Genomic DNA, 19,855 nt, shown 5'->3' with positions numbered 1-19,855 from the left:
ATCAGCGCTGTTTTATCATACTAGATACGTTGTTGGAAAGTTCTGTTATAATGCTACTCCGTGTGGTAGCACCGGTTTATTAAAACGCACAACATATAAGAGAGCGTGTTTGGTGATTCCATGTTTTCTACAAAACAAAACCAGAAATCGAGGGGTTATGACGTCATTGGCATTCTGGAAAGGATAATGTAAGGAATTGGATAATGTAAGTACACAAGTCAGCAAAATATATAACACTGTTCTAGTGGTTTTTGGATATTTTCATAATAAAATCTTACATATTGTGCCTTTAAGTAGTAATAAAAACGAGAAAGAGATCATGAATGAATGTATAGTTGAAAACACCAGATGTTTTTGTGCGTTGTTTTTCCTCCAGGAGAGAAGAAGAGAGTTTGAAGCTAACCTGGAGAAGGCTGGTCTTGAGCTGGAGACTGAAGATAAATCGGTGAGGTTCTGAAACACACATGCCCCTCATTGTTGCACTTTTATTATGCATCTTTTATTATATTTTATTTCATTTAATTTTTCACTCCAAAGCTTAGACCTTAGACGGCTTTATATAAAATAATTCTATATTGCACTTTTATTTTATTAAGTGCAATATAGAATAATTTTATATAAAGCTGTTAAAAAAAAGATAAAAGGGGCTTCACGTGCTATCGGAAATTTCCAATTTCCAGCTTATAAATTCATGATTATGAGCTTGTTGCATTCTTTTCTGTTAAAAATAACAGTGGACAGTGGTTTGTGAATGCTGATGCTTAGCCGAAATAATTTGATTGGGAGCATCCCCTCCTGTGACCCATGATTTGTCTGTATGTGTATTCAGAGCCAGTGAGCAACTGATTTTCAATAATAATAAAAACTGCGTTAACACGTGATAAAATAATTGTCAGCATTCATCAACTCATATGCCTCATATGCAACTATTACAGAATATTCAAATGCTCATTGATCCTCCAGAAGGAAAAAAAATGCATTAAAAGAGGAAAACTTTTGAACAGAATGGAGATTTGCAATTTAAATATTATATTTTTAAATTTAGTACCGCCCTTCAGAAGCTACAGAAGATAGTTGCACGTAAGAATTTATATTTACCCTGATCTTCAAATTCTACGTTTTCACCCCCTGATCTTAATGCGTGGTTTTTCCTTCTGGAGCATCGATGAGCATTTGAACCTTTTCTAATAGTTGCATATTTGTCCCTCAGTTGTCCTCAGTGTGAAAAGATGAATCGCAAAATCAGTCAGTTTTGGAAAGGGTTTGAATATGCAGAGGATGCTGGAAAACAAAAGAAAGTGCAGGATCTGGGGGATTTTTCTGAAGAGCAGCAGGCAGTTGAACTGTTCAGGAACAATGCTGGACTCATGAAAAACTAAAAAAAAACAGTCTTGGATCATCCAGGGAATGACACACAGTATTAAGATTCAAGTGTATTTAAACTTTTGAATGAGGTCATTTTTATAAAATCAATTATTTTTTATTGTGAAGTATATCTAAACATCTGTTATGTGAAATAACTTATTCATGACAGTACAAAAAAAAAATAACATGCAATTTTCATTAGATTTCTTTTTTTTTTTTTTAATTATAAACATTTGCATATTCTTCAAGGGGTATATAAACTTTATATAAAGTTTTTACACAACTGTATATGTGCACATTACTTTAGGATGTCATTTGATATGATCTTGTGCATTTGATAGTCACATACAACACTTCCCCACTCAAAAATATCTCCCCCTGTAGGAGTCAGATGACCGTAAGACGTATTATCTGAAGATTCACGCTCCGTGGGAAGTGTTGGCCACTTATGCTGATGTGCTAAAGATCAAAGTGCCCTTTAAAGCGAGTGATATTCCCAAAGCTCGAGAAGTTCCCCTGGAGTGGCTCACTCACCCTTTCCGGCTGCCAGACAACATCATGAGGCCAGAGCCGGACTACTTCACTGCACCTTTTGACAAGAGCAAGGTCGACTTCTTCCTTATTGATGACAAGGACACATTTTTTCCTCCCTCCACTCGCAACAGGATAGTGTATTACATCCTGACCCGCTGCCCTTACTACAAGGAAGACCGTATAGAGAAAGATAAGACAGGAATTAAACGACTGCTGAACAATGGCACCTACACCTCAGCATATCCCCTTCATGATGTGAGTGTGAGATTTATGTCCTTTAATCTACTGTATCTGTCTCTGTCTGTCTGTCTCTGTTCAAAGGTTTGGGGTCATTACTAAGATATTGTTTTTTAAATAAATTAATACTTGTATTCATTAAAGAGATAGTTGAAGAAATAAAAACTGTCATTAATTACTCACCCTCAGGTTATTTCAAATCCATAAGACCTTTGTTCATCTTCAGAGCACCAATTAAAGGAGTCATACCCTCGTATTACCTTGGATACCTACTGCTGTATTATAGTCTTTCAGGCCCTTCTAAAAAAGAAAATTGGAAAAAAAATAAACACAGAGCTCCTCAGACCCTTATCTCTGTAGGCATTATTGTCTCGCGAGATCTGATGCGATATTTTGGCTGTCGTGGACGGTCATTATAATAATGCAAATGAGGGGCGCGTTGATTGGTTGCAGGAAGGAGGGGGGTTGACACAGCAGGTAACGCTTTAGCATATCATTACAAACTGACATCATGGCGCAAGTTGTGAATGAACGTGACCGGTTTCCCGGCCAGCGCCGTTTAGGGCTTAAATCAAACTTCATTCACGCACACATATGAAACACGCTTGCATATATACTAAGTACTAGTCACACATACATGTATATGAACTATCTACACACATAAAGTTACTCATATGAGACGTGAGCACAGCACACACACACAAATATAAGACGTGAGCACACACACACACAAACTAGACGGGGCCTCATGTAAGCATTAGGCAATAAATAAACAATAACCGAATTCATGATGATCTCAGTCATTTGTTTTTTGCAAAGTACGTTAGCAGCCATTCCCCATACCTCGAAGCTAAAACTCCCGCCAGAGTTGTGCCTGGACGCGTTCATTGAACGATAATTCATGAACTCGTTCATATTTTGGGCGAACATGAACTGAACGTACCGCATTACTGCCTGATGAAAGTTACTGTGAACTCGTCCATTCTGGTGTCTGTGAACGCCACGCTCTCTCAGTTTAACTTCGTTCAGTAGGATGCCAGATTTCTATAAAGCCTTCCAGGCGAAAACCCACCTAAAACACACCGTAAACCGGCCTTAATATGTAGCGGAAAAAACACCCAATCTGGCAACGCCAGACTCTCTTGTTCAAAGTCGTTCATCAAAATGAACAAAACTTTTTTTCCGAGTCATTTCGTTCATTTAAGGGGCTTTAAATGTTACTATTAACTGGCAAATTCCCCGAACACATCAACCTACGCAATCTTGATCATATTCTGAATTAAGAAATCATTATAATGCAGTCAAAAGTCCGTTTTTGCAGTCAGTTTACAGGGAACATAAATAATTACTTCACCTCCAGTCTTTCGTTTATTTGTCTAGTGACCGACGCAATAGCAGCATACAATAGCCGCATTAGCAGTTATGCTGTTTGTTACACACAGTAGAGCAATAAAAACACAGTCTTACCGTTTCAATTGCAGGGAATTTTGTTGGAATGGCGCTTTTCCCGAGCTTCGATGCCAACTTCGCCTGATATTGCCCCAAATTTGTGAAGGATTTCGGCGTACAATGTTTAGCACAAACACGTAACGATAAACCAGTGGAAGGGTTGAAGGAACCGCGTCATTAAAAATGAATTTAATCCACTGGTCTCTGATAGCTAGGTCCGTTCTTGGTAGAGAAAACACATTTACATGTTGATTCTGGCAGTCAACCACAGAGCAACTCACGTGTGCACTACGTTCCAGCATCTTTCTCGACTGAATATGAGGGGGAGAGGGGAAGGGCGAGCTTCCTGCTGCGGTGTCCATATATGGTATATCCTGCCGCGTCTTGACGTCAAGACGGGGAAGAAATCAAAATCTCGTATTTGAGTGCGCGTGCACGTGGGCTATTTTACAAACCCTGAGGTAAACAAACGCTTCACTTTTAAATATCGGCTTCCCGGCCAGTGTATAATCGTTAGGCAATCATAACATACATTGATTCTCGTGGAAAAGTGAAAATTGTGGGTCATGACTCCTTTAAAATATTTTAAATATTTTGATGAAATCCGAGAGCTTTCTGAACCTGCATAGACCTCAATGCAATTGACACATTCAAGACCCAGAAAGGTAGTAGGACATTAAGAAATGGTCCATGTGTCATCAGTGGTTCAGTTATAATGTTATGAAGCTACGAGAATAATTCTTATGTGTAAAGAAAACAAAAATAACAACTTTAATCAACAATTTCTTCTCTTCTGTGTTAGTCTCACATATGTGTGGTGCTGCTGATGAAGAATGACAGCATTTAAATTTTTGGGTGAACTATCCCTTTTAGGATGCCTTACATTTATCAGAAGTGACAGTAAAGTCATTTCTGTAAACGCTGTAAAAAATATTTTAAATTAAAACACTGTTCTTTTGAACTTTCCATTCATCAAAGAAATTCAAATGTTAAAACTTCAAAATTAAAAACTAAAATTCAGCTTTGCCATCACAGAATTAAATGACGTTTTAAAATATATTAAAATTAAAAATAGTTATTTTAAATTGTAATAAAATAACACAGTAAAAGCATTTTACTGAGCTTTTAATCAAATAAATGTAGCCTTACTCCACACAACAGACTCCTTTTGAAAACATTTTAAAAATCTTACCAACCTCAAAGACAGTCCCTTTGCATGTTAAAAGTGTGTGTGTCTTTGGTCAGCATCTGATTGCTGTTTGTTCCTCAGTGCAAGTACTGGAAGAAGGCACAAGACATGCAGTGTGAGAGTGAGAGGTATCATCTGTACAAAAACTGGGCTCGATTCCTCTGCTTCTACAAAGAGCAACCGCTCAACCTGATCAAGTGAGGACTCTGCAGACACAATGCATGCAATAATCAAATCTGGAGCAGATGCATCTTTGATACACTGCTGATTGCAAGATTACGTCTTAGTAGAAGAAAATGATTTTCACTTTTCTAGAGCAGCATATCAAACCATAGTGTCACATTTCCTGTTTGTATTTTGTCATAGGAAGTACTATGGTGAGAAGATTGGTATCTACTTTGCCTGGCTGGGCTTTTACACAGAAATGCTGTTTTTTGCTGCAGTCATGGGAGTGATCTGTTTTGTTTATGGTGTGCTTAGTTACGAAGACAACATCACAAGGTTAGTTACACTGGCAGGGTTTGAAACTATGTGGTTACATGCATTTTTAATAACCTTTTGCAGTTTGTAACCAATATTACAGTGCCTGATAACTGTAAAAGCTAAGCCACTATTAGACAGGAAGTTGTTGTTTCTTTTTTATTGTAATGGTCTTTGCAGTTGAACTTAATATTGTTATATTGAATGAAATGGCAATATTTGTGTTCTTTTGTCATAACCTCTCATAAGTGTTAGGTGATAGTTTGAGTGAAATGTTTCTTAAAAAAATATATACATTATATATACATTATACATTATATATATACAAGGTATTAGACACTTTCTTTTAAAAATTGAGAATTTAGAAAATATAAATAAATAAATCAGAATTACTAGATAAACTGTATGTGATATTAATAAACTGAGATTAATTATGAGATTATGAAATCTGAGGAAAAAGACGTAACCTTGAGATTTCAATAGCAATTCTGAGAAAAGAAAAAATCACAATTATGACAAATAAATTGAGAACATTGATGTCAACTCGGAATTGCAAGTCCGAATTGTAAGTTTATATCTTGCATTTCTGACTTTTTCACAGAATTGCGAGAAACAAAGAGTGAAAATGTGAAATAATTTTTAATTTAAATTAAATTTAATTAATTTTTTTTTAAATCTGTTTTGTATAACAAGCAAACCCATAAAGAGCACATACAATCTGTAATGTGACAGATGGACTCTGGAGCCTAGATGTGTTTGTTTGAGCTAGAGCTAGTTTTTAGAGCTAAATCACTTGCTCATGGTATGGTGTTTTTTTTGTTAAACCTGAGTAGTTCATTTGTGCCCAGGTTTTCCGTGGTGTGTCTACTTACTATACTGATGTAATGCAGTCACAGGGGAACTGAGATTTTGGTCATATATTCACTTCTCCATTTCAGTAACATTTCTCTCCTTTGCTCTCCCCCTCCCTGTTTCCAGCAAGGAGATCTGTGACCCAGAAATCGGTGGGATGATTGTCATGTGTCCACTCTGTGATAAAAAGTGCAGCTACTGGAAACTCAACTCAACGTGTCTGTCCTCCTGGGTCAGAAACATTGTAGATTCACGATTTAAATCATAAATAATGATTTTTATTTATCATAGAATGATTACTCTTTTTCTTTAGCAATCTCATCTATTTGATAACGAGGGGACGGTGTTCTTTGCCATCTTCATGGGTATTTGGGGTGAGTGCGCTCTTATGGTTTAAAATATTAGCTCAATAGCCCCATCTAGTGGTTAGAAGGATATTACTAGTCAGACTCGGGAGCTAATGACTAATGAGAGATTCGCAACTGTGCATGAAGGATTTATTCATTAGTATTCATATTGTCACAGAATTAGTTTACTAGATAAATCTACAACGAAGCAGAATAATTTGTGTATGCTTTCTGAAGATGTATGTTTAATCACTTGAGGGCAGTGGTGCATTTTGATTATCATTTACTGAACGCCGAATTCATTTCACACAGGCCTCAAAATGAGCTCTGCTTATGCAATGATCTGATTAATCAACACTGTGTGAATATTTCTGCGCCCAGTGCACAGTGTACTCATAAATTAAAAATGGTTTATTTAGCATCTAAAGTTTTGTAAGACTTTGTTTGGGTAAAATCATTGTAAAAGAAGAAAACAACAATCGGTGTGAAACCATAGGGTTTAAATAGAATTGGTATTAAGTGCGAGCGTGATGCTCCTAAATAATGTATTTCTTAATTCTTCCGCTCTGTTTCTCTGGGTGCTTTGCAGTGACCTTGTTCCTGGAGTTCTGGAAGCGGCGGCAGGCCCGTCTGGAGTATGAGTGGGACCTTGTGGACTTTGAGGAGGAACAGCAGCAGCTACAGATCAGGCCAGAGTATGAGTTGAAATGCACAGGCCGCAGACTCAACCGCATCACGCAGGTACCTGCAAACATCACGGCATGATTAAACACATGATCCTGCATCAACATCAGTTGCTTGTCATGGAGCCAACACTTTTTAAACATTCTAGAGCCTCACTCTAATCAAAACCATAAGCTACCCTTAAACCCAGAAGGGAATAGGTTGAGTTATTTGAGCAAGAAAATATAAATGACATGAAACCTAATGAAGGGTTAAGTTAAGTTCAAAGAATTTGCCAGTTAGTTTGTCTGGGATATTTGAGAAATCGACAGTGGAAGGAATTAGTGGTAGAATTGAGGAACGTTTGGTTGACAGGCAGAAGCCAAATAGAAAAAAATCATGTCATAGAAGTACTAAACCATGAGTATAATAGTAAAACATTTAATTCCATATTGCAATTTAAATAGTATGTAAATGAATGGTTTAGTTCTTCATAAATGCTCTGGTTGAATGATAATATGAGAGAAGACATGCCCATAAGGAGCAGATAATGAATACCCATAAATCAATTGTTGAAAAGTTAAAGATCTGCACTGCAAAGAGCTCCCACTAGCAGGATGTTTCAGGCATAATGCTTTTTCAGATTTCAAATGCATGCCTAGCCTGTGTCAGTGTTGATACTGTAAGTGACTTAGAATCTGCCCGATATCTTTCAAATAATTTGCATGATCTGAGTAAATATTTGCATTTGTCGTCTTCTGCCCGAATCGGTTTCTACCACTTCATTAAACATATCATCATAACCATGGCAAAGGGAATCTTGCTCTCAGGACTTTGATAGGAATTCAACCATTTTAACTATTGTTCCATGTCACAGATGTTCTCAGAATAAATTCTAATTTATGTTAGTTTTTTGTTGTTGTTTGTTTCTCAAGTAAACACCATTGCATGCAGTCGTAGTCGTGATATGCTACTTAAACAATATCATATAACTTCAAGTAGTCCAAATATAATTTGTTTTGTTAATGCATAGTTGTTTTAGCTTTACTGATTTTAGAGGCAACATGTTTTAAGTTTGAGTAAATTATTGTTTAGATGAAAGATTACAAAGGCAAAAATATTTAGATGTCATGTTAACTTTGCCAAAGCTGCATTTTATTTGATTAAAATACAGTGAAAACTAATATTACTATTTCGTTTTTATTTATAAAAAATATTGACATTATAATTAACCAAGTTTGCAGTTGCAGTTGAACTCTAGACTCTAGTCTAATTATAGTGCTTGAACTTAACACAATCTTTATGCAAACAGGAAATGGAGCCTTATCTTCCTTTTCCCAGCAAGTGTGCCCGATTCTGTCTGTCTGGAGCAACGGTTCTCTTTTGGGTGAGTTAGTAAGCCAAACAGTGCAGCTGTATGATATAGAATAGGTTATCGCTTAATATGATTAGCGAGTTACATTCTGCAGCCAGATATTATTGTATGTCCTTTTCAGAGGTGGAAAGAGTACAAAAATATTCTACTCAAGTAAAAGTACCATTACATTAATGAAATTTTACTTAAGTACAAGTAAAAGTACCAGTCTAAAAAATCCACTCAAGTAAAAGTAAAAAGTAGCTCATTTAAAATTTACTCAGAGTAAAAATTACTTAGTTACATTTTAACCAGTGGGAGGGAGTCAAAAATGGGACAGACCAAGGGTGTCAAACTCAGTTCCTGGAGGGCCACAGTCCTGCACAGTTTAGATTTAACCCTAATTAAACACACCTGATCCAGCTAATCTAATTATTTAGGTTTATTTGAAAACTACATGATATGTGTGCTGGAGCAGGGTTAGGGCTATGGCCCTCCAGGAACTGAGTTTGACACCCCTGGGATAGGTCTATTAATCTCAAACTAGTTGTTTTTAATTAAAGGAATCAGTTATTTAGAATAATAAGACATTTGGGCTGTTATCTGGCAAATCAGTATCAACAAACTCATCTTTTCAATACAGAGGAAATGCAAAAGCTTCATCGGACGTGGCATTTAGATGTATTACACTGTTTAGTGCAGGACAAGAATGCATTTAACCTGCAGTTACAAATGCATGAATAATGTTTTGATATGCCAGACATAAAATGTTGAATACTCATTTGAAATTATAAAAACTTAATTATAAAAAAAAAAAAAATCAAAATATACTTTAAATGTGAAATTAAAATGGCCAGTATGTGTCAGCAAGTCACTGTTAATAAGTGAGTCATTGCGATTGAACCAAATCATTTAAACAGTTGATTCATTCAGAAACGAAACACTGTCATGTTGCTCAGAGATGCAAAATTTTGCTTTGGTGGCTGTGTTTGGAATAAATTTTTGTTGTAGAAATAGAGCAAAAACAATGGCAATATGGTGTCTAAAACGCAAGTCTCTTAGTTTACTGTCCTGTTGTAAAAAAATAAAAAAATATGTATATATATATATATATATATATATATATATATATATATATATCAGTGGCGGCTGCTGGTCTTTCAAAGAGGGGAAGCTCATTTTCGGCCTACATTATAACCCTCTGATGGTCTTCATTTGTAGTGACACTCGGGGTCTTTTTGACCCCAGACAATAACATTTCATTTTGTAATAGTAAAATATTTAAATTTTTTACAAATATAATTTTACTCTGTTCATTTATGTTTTTACTAAACTTTGTACAGTTTTTGGAGGATTTAAATCTTTTACATTTCTATAAATAAATAAATATTTATTTAAATAGGCTTTTTTTTTTTTACAAAAAAAGAAAAAAGCATTTCAGGTAAAATTCACTTCATAAAAGACCCAGATTTCTAACTTTCATACATGGGGATACCATGGATAATTTTATAAGGTTTAATGTAAGATTTTTGCCCATTTTTGGGGAAATTCAGTTTAAAAATTGTAATAAATCACTTTAACCACTAGATGGCTATAGTGTGTGTGTGTGTGTGTGTGTGTGTGTGTGTGTGTGTGTGTGTGTGTGTGTGTGTGTGTGTGTGTATGTGTGTGTGTGCGCGCGCACATTTTCAATCTGTCTTAGTTACCAATTTAATTTTGTGGTGGTTCTGCATTTTACAAATATCAAGAAATATTGCCGCAGTTTGTCTTTCGAATACACTTGAGAAATCCGCGATCATGGGACTGAGCGTGAAACAGCTTCGCCGACTTCTTATGGTGCAGACCGCTGTCAGTCAAAAGGAGATCGACAGATCCTCCAATCATCACGCGGAAGCCCAGTCTTCATTCACCTCCAGAGACGCTGAGCGTCCGTGGGCGGGACATAATCGCAGCATTTATCCAATGACCGTCTAGCTTCGGAGCACTGAAAAAAACTGTTCAAAGCAGCCCCATTGAAGTCAGTGGACGCTCGGCTTCAACAGGGAAATGCACTGTGACGCTACGGGAATGTATGAGAAGAAAATCGAGTCAGCCGACATGTAGCTGATTAACACAATACATAATACACAATAGTATATATTTGACCGTTGGGTTTTTTTTACATTAGAGGGGAAGCTGAGCTTCCCTTGCAGTCTTAAAGAAATCCCCACTGATCTATATATATATATATATATATATATATATATATATATATATATATATATATATATATATATGTGTGTGTGTGTGTGTGTGTGTGTGTGTGTGTGTGTGATTATGATTTTTAGAGGAAAAGACAGCATTCTTTGTGTGATTTTGATTCTAAATGATTTTGATTGATTTCATTCTAAATGCATTTCAACAGACTGAATCACACAGTGAAAGAACACTCTAAATGCGCGCGTACATCATTAAAACAACAATTATGATATTATCGCAGACAATATATATCGCACACTCCGCACCAATCTTTTTGGCTAATTTGTGCAAAACCTCTTGCTAAAATGTCAAAGCATCATTTTAAGCACCAATGCAATGACGCAATTATTTAGCTCACCTCTATATGCTTACGTGGGGTTGATGTCTTGTCGAGATTTTATAAACTGCTAGTTTGGTCTCCCTAGGCAAGCACAGCATACACAGCATAATAGAGCATACATATGGCCAGGGGTTCACTTCATTTCCTTGAGTTCAACTTCAGAATATGACGGGGTTTCGTTTTCAGCGGTGTCTGCACCACTAACGCCTGTTTTGTCCGTCTGCATCTTTCTTGTGATTTTAGCGCCAGTTTGCCATACCTTCCAGGGAGCGATTTTTTTTTTTACTCAGTAATTAATGTGTTTTAAAATGTAGCGAAGTACAATACTTCAAACAAAATATACTTAAGTAAAAGTAAAATTACAGATTAAAAAAAATACTTAAAAAAGTAGAAGTACACAAAAAAGCTACTCAATTACAGTAACGCGAGTAAATGTAATTCGTTACTTTCCACCTCTGGTCCTTTTAAACTGTAAATTTGACCTTTTGTCCCTGGCAACCAATTTCTTACACTTTGCTAAATCAAAGATCAGTTGTGGTTTAAGTCCTTCCCTCTCTTTGTGTCTTGTCAGACGTGTCTGATAGTGGCCTGTATAATGGGAGTAATCGCTTATAGATTAGCGGTTTATGCAGCGTTTGCCAGTGTCATGAAGGACAGCCCCACCAGTAAGATCCAGCTGGTGGGATCTCTCATCACCCCTCAACTTGCCACCTCTGTCACTGCTTCCTGCATCAACTTTGTCATTATCCTCATCCTCAACTTCCTCTATGAGCAAGTGGCCATTTGGATTACTGATATGGGTGAGCGAAAACCGCTTCCTCACTTCACACAAGAAATTAGAGTTAAGACATGTCTCATTGAGTTTGTTTGACATGTAAACTACATTTAAATCTCTTGAAAATGGTTTATAAAGTTTATAGTTTCAGTAGTTAATATAGTTTATTAAAAAAGTAATGTGTCCACTTATTAGTACCTATGTAAAAGGCTGGATAGTGTACAGATTGTCATTGCAAAAACACAAAACCATGTGCATTTATTTTCTGATAATGACCATTTGACCATACATTATGCCTCACGTATTTGCTCATCCTTATTTTGTTTTGTATTGAAAATCCTTTACTGTCTTGCTCTTATTTATTTATTTATTTATTTTTACTCTCAGAAATCCCCAAGACCCATCTGGAGTATGAGAACAAGCTGACCATGAAGATGTTTATGTTCCAGTTTGTGAACTACTACTCCTCCTGTTTCTATGTTGCCTTCTTTAAAGGGAAGTTTGTGGGTTATCCGGGAAACTACACTTATATGTTTGGAAAGTGGAGCAAGCTGAGAAATGAAGAGGTGAGACCATCTGAAATATCAGTATTTCAGAGAACATAATGTTCTTTCTGTTGAATGTCAGAATAAGTAGCTCTAACATGACGATTTGCATTTTATATTTAGTGTGCCCCTGGGGGCTGTCTGATTGAGCTGACCACACAGCTGCTTATCGTCATGGCTGGAAAACAAATGGTTGGGAACGTCCAAGAGGCTCTGCTGCCGTAAGCTTTACATTGAACTTTGACCTCTAAGCATATCATATCAGTAATGTTTTTTAGTAATTGTCCTTTAGGCACTATTTATATCTAAAAAACACTCACACACACACAAATTCCTGTGTCACAGACTTCTCAGAAACTGGTGGGGCAGCAGGAAAGGGCGAAGTCATCCAGAAAGTACATACAGTAGATGGGAGCAGGACCACGATCTACAGAACTTCAGCCAGTTTGGACTCTTCTATGAGTATCTGGAGATGGGTATGATTTTACTCCATTATACATGTTGGAGCTATTTGGTGTTCATATACCAAAACAATTAATTATATAATTCATTTAGATAGCCTATGTAGTTGTTCTAAATCAAATTGCATTTTATAATACACTCCTGTTCAAAGTGTTTGTTTTTTTTAAGAATTGTAATACTTTTATTCTTTAAAGATGCATTACACTGATGACAGTGAAGACTTTTATTGTTACAAACCTTTCCATTTGAAATGAAAAGCTGTTCTTCTTTTAACTTTATACATCAGTAGGATTCTGAAAAATAGATTTGTGGTTGCCATAAAAATATTAAGCAGTACAACTACCATTTTTACCACAAAACAAGTTATGATTCTTCAGCACCTAATTAGCATAGACGATCACGTGACACTGAAGACTGGAGTAATGGCTTCTGAAAATTCAGCTCACAGTCACTGAAATTAATAAAATATATATGTATATATATGTATATATATATATGTATATATATATAAACAGATTTGCTGTTTTGATTTATTTTTTATTTTTTTTATAAACGCTGGCTTGGTGAGCATATGTGTGACGACTGGGTGAATGAAGGACTGGAAACAATAGCGAGTATAGCAATTTAATAAAAGTAAATAAACAAACAGGAGTACAAAGGCACCAGAAAACTGAGAAGACGACAATCCAAGATGGTGGTGAGGAATCCGGGTGATGACGGTGAGAAGGCAGCAGGAGAGGATGGCACAGGAACTGTGGGGAATAGAGCCGAAGGTAAGTCTTTGTTGCTGAGTGAAAGTGCGGAGAGGGGATGAGGTTCCGGGGAAAACACGGACATCCAAACGCATACAACACTGAAGCCAACAGACAGAGGAAGCGACATTAAACAACGTTCTCACAAACACAAGACGTGAGACAAGCCAATATATAGGGAGTGTAATGAGTGACAGCTGCTGCTGATGACAATTAACGGAGACGCCCACAAACTAATCAGTGCCGACGCGAAACACACAGACTTCACCACAAAGTGCAAAAACCCAGAGATCACGGTTTACCAACCGTGACAGTACCCCCCCATCTAAGAACTCCTCTTGGAGTTCCCAGAAGGGCCTACCTGCTGATTGTAGTCATCAATAAGGGAGTGATCAAATATGTCCCTAGCAGGTACCCAACTCCTCTCCTCCGGACCGTAACCTTCCCAGTCCACCAGGTACTGGAATCCTCGTCCCCTCCGTCTCGAGTCCAGAATACAATTTACCGAATAAGTCGGTTCCCCATCTACGAGACGTGGCAGCGGGGAAACCGGAGTAGGCGGATTAATACGTGCATAAAACACGGGTTTAATTTTGGATACATGAAAGGCGGGGAGTATTCTCCTGTACGCAGGAGGTAGTTTGAGGCGGACTGTCACCGGACTAATGATCTTGGTGATAGTAAACGGGCCAATAAATTTGGGAGCTAATTTATTAGAAACGGATTGCAGAGGAATGTTACTAGTAGAAAGCCACACCTTTTGACCCATGACGTTAACGGGAGGCTTTGACCGGTGGCGATCGGCCTTAGCCTTAGTGCGCTCCCTCATCCGGAGCAGAGTCTCGCGGGCAAACGTGTGAGCGGAGGGGACCGCGACTTCAGATTCCAGACTGGGAAAGACTGGTGGCTGGTAACCTAAACTACACTGAAACGGAGAAAGGCCCATAGCTGACACTGGCAATGAATTGTGGGCGTACTCCACCATAGAGAGTTGTTGACTCCAGGAAGAAGGATTCTTGGAGACCAAACATCGCAACGTCCTCTCTAAATCTTGGTTGGCTCGCTCAGATTGTCCGTTACTTTGGGGATGATAACCCGAAGACAAGCTAACTGACGCTCCTAGCAATTTACAAAACTCTTTCCAAAATTTGGATATAAATTGAGATCCCCTGTCAGAAATCACGTCTACCGGGAGGCCATGAAGCCGAAAGACGTGATCTAGGACAGTGACCGCTGTCTCCTTGGCTGTCGGTAATTTGGGCAAGGGAATGAAATGTGCCGCCTTCGAGAATCGGTCCACTACAGTCAAAACGACCGTCATTTAGAGGGCGGGAGGGCGGTAACAAAATCTAGAGCGATGTGGGACCAGGGTCTCGAAGGGACAGACAGCGGTTGAAGAAGCCCATCAGGAGGCCGGTTAGATGACTTACCACTGGCGCAAACTGAGCAAGCCAAAACAAAATCGCGGACGTCATGAGCCATACGTGGCCACCAGAATTGTTGTTTAACCAACCCATTAGTTCGACTTATCCCTGGGTGACAAGCCACATTAGAACAATGGCCCCACTGGACGACCTCGGACCTTAACTCCTCCGGCACAAATAAACGATTCGGTGGACAACCGGACGGAGGCGTTTCCCCTTATAAGACCGTCTTGACCTTCGACTTAACCTCCCATACGAGTGCTGAGACCACTAATTTCTCAGGTAAAATACACTCGGTCACTGGGCGGTCACTGATTAATCGAAAGTCACTGGGCGGGCGGAGGGATCAAAAAGACGTGATAAAGAATCGAGTTTGACATTTTTGGAACCCGGGCGGTACGATAAAGTAAACTCAAAACGACCGAAAAAAAGTGCCCACCAAGCCTGCCTGGAATTGAGTCTTTTGGCAGTTCTAATGTACTCTAAATTCTTATGATCGGTCCAAATGATGAAAGGTACCCCTGAGCCTTCCAACCAGTGACGCCACTCCTCTAACGCTAATTCGACGGTCAACAACTCTCTGTTACCAATGTCATAATTACATTCAGCAGGAGATAATCGATGAGAAAAAAACGCGCAAGTATGTACCTTATCGTCCAAAACCACACGTTGGTACAACACTGCTCCTACCCCCACCTCTGACGCGTCAACCTCCACCACGAACTGCCGTGTGGGATCAGGGGCCACAAGGATGGGAGCCGAAACGAAGCGACTCTTGAGGTTAGTGAACGCAGCCTCAGCTGCGTCCAACCATCTGAACGGAGTACTGGGAGAGGTCAAGGTTGTCAGAGGTGAGGCTAGTTGGCTGAAATTGCGAATGAAACGCCGATAGAAATTGACAAACCCCAGAAACCGCTGTAGGGCCTTACGGGAATCTGGAGATGGCCACTCTATCACAGCCTTAATCTTGTCAGGGTCCATAAGTATTCCCTCGGACGAGACGATATACCCTAGGAAGGGGACAGACTGTGCATGGAATACGCATTTCTCCACCTTGACAAAAAGCCCATTCTCAAGTAACCTCTGGAGCACTCGTCTGACGTGTTGAACGTGTTCCTGGAGAGATTAAAAAAAATCAGTATGTCATCCAGGTAAACATATATAAACTGATCTACCATATCTCTCAACACGTCATTAATTAGTGCTTGGAGTTGGAGAGCTCGAACGGCATCACCAAGTATTCAAAGTGCCCCCTGGGTGTATTAAAGGCGGTTTTCCATTCATCCCCCTTCCTGATGCGGACCAAATGATAAGCATTACGTAAATCCAATTTTGTGAATACAGATGCTCCCTGTAACCTCTCGAAAGCTGAAGACATGAGTGGTAATGGATAGGTGTTCTTTATCGTGATGTTATTCAGCTCTCGGTAATCAATGGAAGGTCGCAGAGAACCATCCTTCTTACCCACAAAAAAGAATCCCACCCCCGCTGGAGAAGAGGAAGGACAAATGAACCCAGATGCTAAGGAACCAGAAATGTATTTCTCCATGGCCTCCCTCTCAGGAATAGAAAGAGAGTATAACTTGCCCTTAGGCGGAGACTTACCTGGCACTAAATCTATGGCACAGTCATAGGAACGATGAAGAGGAAGAGAAGCAGCACGGGACTTACTGAACACTTCCTTCAGGTCCAGATACTCTGCGGGCACGTTTGGCAATACCATGTTCTCCTTCTGAAAGACAGAAACAGGGACAACAGGACAAGCAGAAACCAGACAAGACTCATGACAACTTTCACTCCACAATGTGACTGTGTTGGAACCCCACTCCACTCGTGGACTATTTTTAGTTAACCAGGGGTGACCTAACACAATGGGAGCAACAGGGGAGTCCATGAAAAAAAAGGATAGAGTTTCGCGATGATTGCCAGAAGTGAGTAGTGTGATGGGTTCTGTGTGGTGTGTGAAGTGAGGCAGTTCCTGGCCGTTCAGTGCGGTGACCTGGATGGGGAGAGACATAGGCCGGACAGGAATGTTCAGGTGATGTGCGAGGAATGAATCGATGAAGTTACCTTCAGCTCCGGAGTCCAGAAGGGCGTGACAGTCGTGAGAGTGATTCTTCCACTGCAGTTTTACCGGAAGGAGGGTCGATGATGTTGATGAGGACTTCCCAGCGGAGATCCCACCCGATAGTAGCCTCAAGTTTACTACCGGGCTGACTCTTTTACCGGGCATGAGGAGATGTTGTGTTCCGAGCCTCCACAGTATAAACATAGTCCTTGGGACCTCCGCCGTTCCCTCTCCCTCCGGGACAGCCGAGCTCTACCCACCTGCATGGGCTCGTGGTCGTCAACGGGACCGACCGCGTTCTCTCGACTTGAGCGCCCCCTAACTGGAGAGATGGTATGGCGCGTAGGACTGGGCTGGCGACCCAGGCGATTAATCCGTGCATCAACTTGTAAGGCCAAGTCTATTAGTCCATTAAGTGTGGGGGGCAGCTCGAGGAGGTAGATCTCCTTTTGCACACGGTCGATAACCAATGCAGGAATCGATCCCACTGCGCTGCCTCGTTCCACTGGCACGCGGCCGCCAGGGTACGGAATTCGATGGAGTAGTCCGTGACTGAAGATGTACCTTGACGAAGGTCAGAGAGCTGGTGAGCGGCCTCCCTGCCGGCCGCGGCTCGATCAAATACCCTCCTCATCTCCTCCGAGAGGGTGTGGAACGAGGCGCAACACGGATGTTGATTTTCCCACACCGCCGTCCCCCATAGGGCGGCCTTGCCCGACAGTAGCGTGAGCGTAAATGCCACTTTGGATTCCTCGGTGGTGAAGGTGCGGGGCTGCAAGGCGAAGTGCATAGAACATTTATTCAAAAAAGTTCTGCAAAAAGCTGGCTCACCGGAATAGTTTTCTGGTGCCGGAAGTCACGGCTCTGGCCGGAAGTTATCCTGGGGGGTCTCCCGGGGGACGAGCGGCGTAGGCGGTGCGATGGGCGCAGTGGGAGAGGTGAGCATTTATAAGTACCTTATCAATTAAACCAGTTGTTTCCTGTGTGTTTTACAGTGATCCAGTTTGGCTTCATTACACTATTCGTAGCCTCTTTTCCACTGGCTCCTCTTCTCGCCCTCTTCAACAACATCCTGGAGGTGCGAGTGGATGCTTGGAAGTTTACTACACAGTTCAGAAGGCCAGTGGCAGCGAAGGCTCGCAACATTGGAGCATGGGAAGAGATCCTTAATGTGGTGGCCATCTTGTCCGTGGTCACAAATGTAAATGCAAAGGGTTTTGTTCTGCTTTCCTTACTGTCTTGTGTAAAACTGGATGTGGCATTTAACTTCATTCTCAATTTAGTTAACTAATATAAACAACATTAACAAAAGGAAAGATACATTAACAAGATTGCTTGATCAAATCAAAACACTATTTCCACCATACTTAAAATCTATTGTTATTTCTTTCTCATTTGCACTTGAGGCTTTCATCATGGCATTCACCTCAGATATGATTCCTCGCCTGGTCTATCTGTACACCTACCACCCAGGCAGAGAGGCCACCATGAGGGGTTACATCACCAACAGCCTCTCCTTTTACAACATCTCTCAGATCCCTGAAGATAACCTACCTGAAGCTGGAGAAAACCCATCATGGTTTAACAGCTCTACCATCACAACATGCAGGTGTGTGACCGCCTGGTGAGAATTATCGTCTGTATTAGGACTACACATCGATGTAAATTAACAGATTTTTTTCTCCAGGTATCGGGACTACAGATACCCACCTGGGCATGAGAACCAGTACACGCACACCATGCAGTTCTGGCACATCTTGGCTGCTAAACTAGCCTTCATCATCATCATGGAAGTATGAAATTTGCATAACATCGTGTGCTTCTAATTTCAATTTAGGAAACGGAGAGATAACATAGTGGAATATGCAGGGAAATTCAAAATAACTATAATTTTATTACAGTTTGAGAAATTTAGATGTGGAAACTTAGTTCAGTGCACACAGTGACTGTTCCTCTGTTTCCTCTTCTTTCTCAGCATGTTGTATTTGTGGTGAAATTCTTCGTGGCATGGCTGATTCCAGATGTGCCAGCAGAAGTAAAGGCCCGTATAAAGCGTGAACGCTTTCTGGTTCAGGAATACCTGCACAACTACGAAGTGGAGAAACTCAAGATGCAGCTGAGCCAGAGTTTCTGTCTGTCCACAGAAACAGCCTCACTGCTGCCCTCTAGTCCAAGTAAACACCAGGTGCTCACTGAATGTATTTGAATATACCTGAACCCTCAGGACTACTCACATATACTATATCCTGCAAAGCATGGAGGAATTGAATCTTCAGGAAACCTTCATACTAGGGTTGTATGATTAATCGAATGTTATTGTCATGCATATCTTAAAGCGGGTCAGTAAAGCGGGTTATGGGATTAGTAGTAAATATCCATCATATACTTTCAGATGGAGCAGCATTTACTACACATAGCTGTAGTTCACTGACAAGCTACAAAAAATCATGCTAATAATCACAGATTATTTAATCGGGCGATTATGAAATCAAAGAAATCGTTTTGCAATTTTTGTGTAGCTTGTCAGTGAACTACGGCTCTGTGTAGTAAATGCAACTCCATCTGAAAGGATGTGAAAATACCACATTTAATAACATATTTTTACTCCAAACCCACTTCATAACGTCAATTGAGTGTTTGAAATAAATACTTCTTTGCATGATGTGGTTTCTTACACAGAATAGGGCACGCAACATATTTCATAGTATTCTAAGCAGTGATAAAGGCTATGACAATTAGCATTGCATTATTGTATACATTATTATAATAAAAATTATAATA

The 19,855-nt window shown here is 39.7% G+C and overlaps 1 protein-coding gene across 2 annotated transcripts in view; it reads left to right on the top strand.

The window, feature by feature from the left end:
* Positions 1-19,537, top strand: part of ano5b (anoctamin 5b) — a 39,521-nt gene extending 19,984 nt beyond the window's left edge. For both annotated transcript variants that reach the window (XM_059530424.1, XM_059530430.1), the window contains 16 exons: positions 377-445; positions 1,750-2,154; positions 4,856-4,971; positions 5,141-5,275; positions 6,233-6,338; positions 6,420-6,480; positions 7,043-7,194; positions 8,429-8,503; positions 11,620-11,848; positions 12,211-12,389; positions 12,492-12,589; positions 12,714-12,844; positions 18,070-18,275; positions 18,481-18,683; positions 18,762-18,867; positions 19,050-19,537. In XM_059530424.1, the coding sequence (XP_059386407.1) occupies positions 377-445; positions 1,750-2,154; positions 4,856-4,971; positions 5,141-5,275; positions 6,233-6,338; positions 6,420-6,480; positions 7,043-7,194; positions 8,429-8,503; positions 11,620-11,848; positions 12,211-12,389; positions 12,492-12,589; positions 12,714-12,844; positions 18,070-18,275; positions 18,481-18,683; positions 18,762-18,867; positions 19,050-19,280 (2,502 nt within the window). In that variant the 3' untranslated portion in view covers positions 19,281-19,537. The remainder of the gene's footprint in view (positions 1-376; positions 446-1,749; positions 2,155-4,855; positions 4,972-5,140; positions 5,276-6,232; positions 6,339-6,419; positions 6,481-7,042; positions 7,195-8,428; positions 8,504-11,619; positions 11,849-12,210; positions 12,390-12,491; positions 12,590-12,713; positions 12,845-18,069; positions 18,276-18,480; positions 18,684-18,761; positions 18,868-19,049) is intronic.
* Positions 19,538-19,855: the final 318 nt, after the last annotated feature.

Source organism: Carassius carassius, chromosome 3 (assembly GCF_963082965.1).
Source record: "Carassius carassius chromosome 3, fCarCar2.1, whole genome shotgun sequence".
NCBI lineage: Eukaryota > Metazoa > Chordata > Actinopteri > Cypriniformes > Cyprinidae > Carassius > Carassius carassius.
This window is presented reverse-complemented; position numbering and strand designations above follow the sequence as displayed.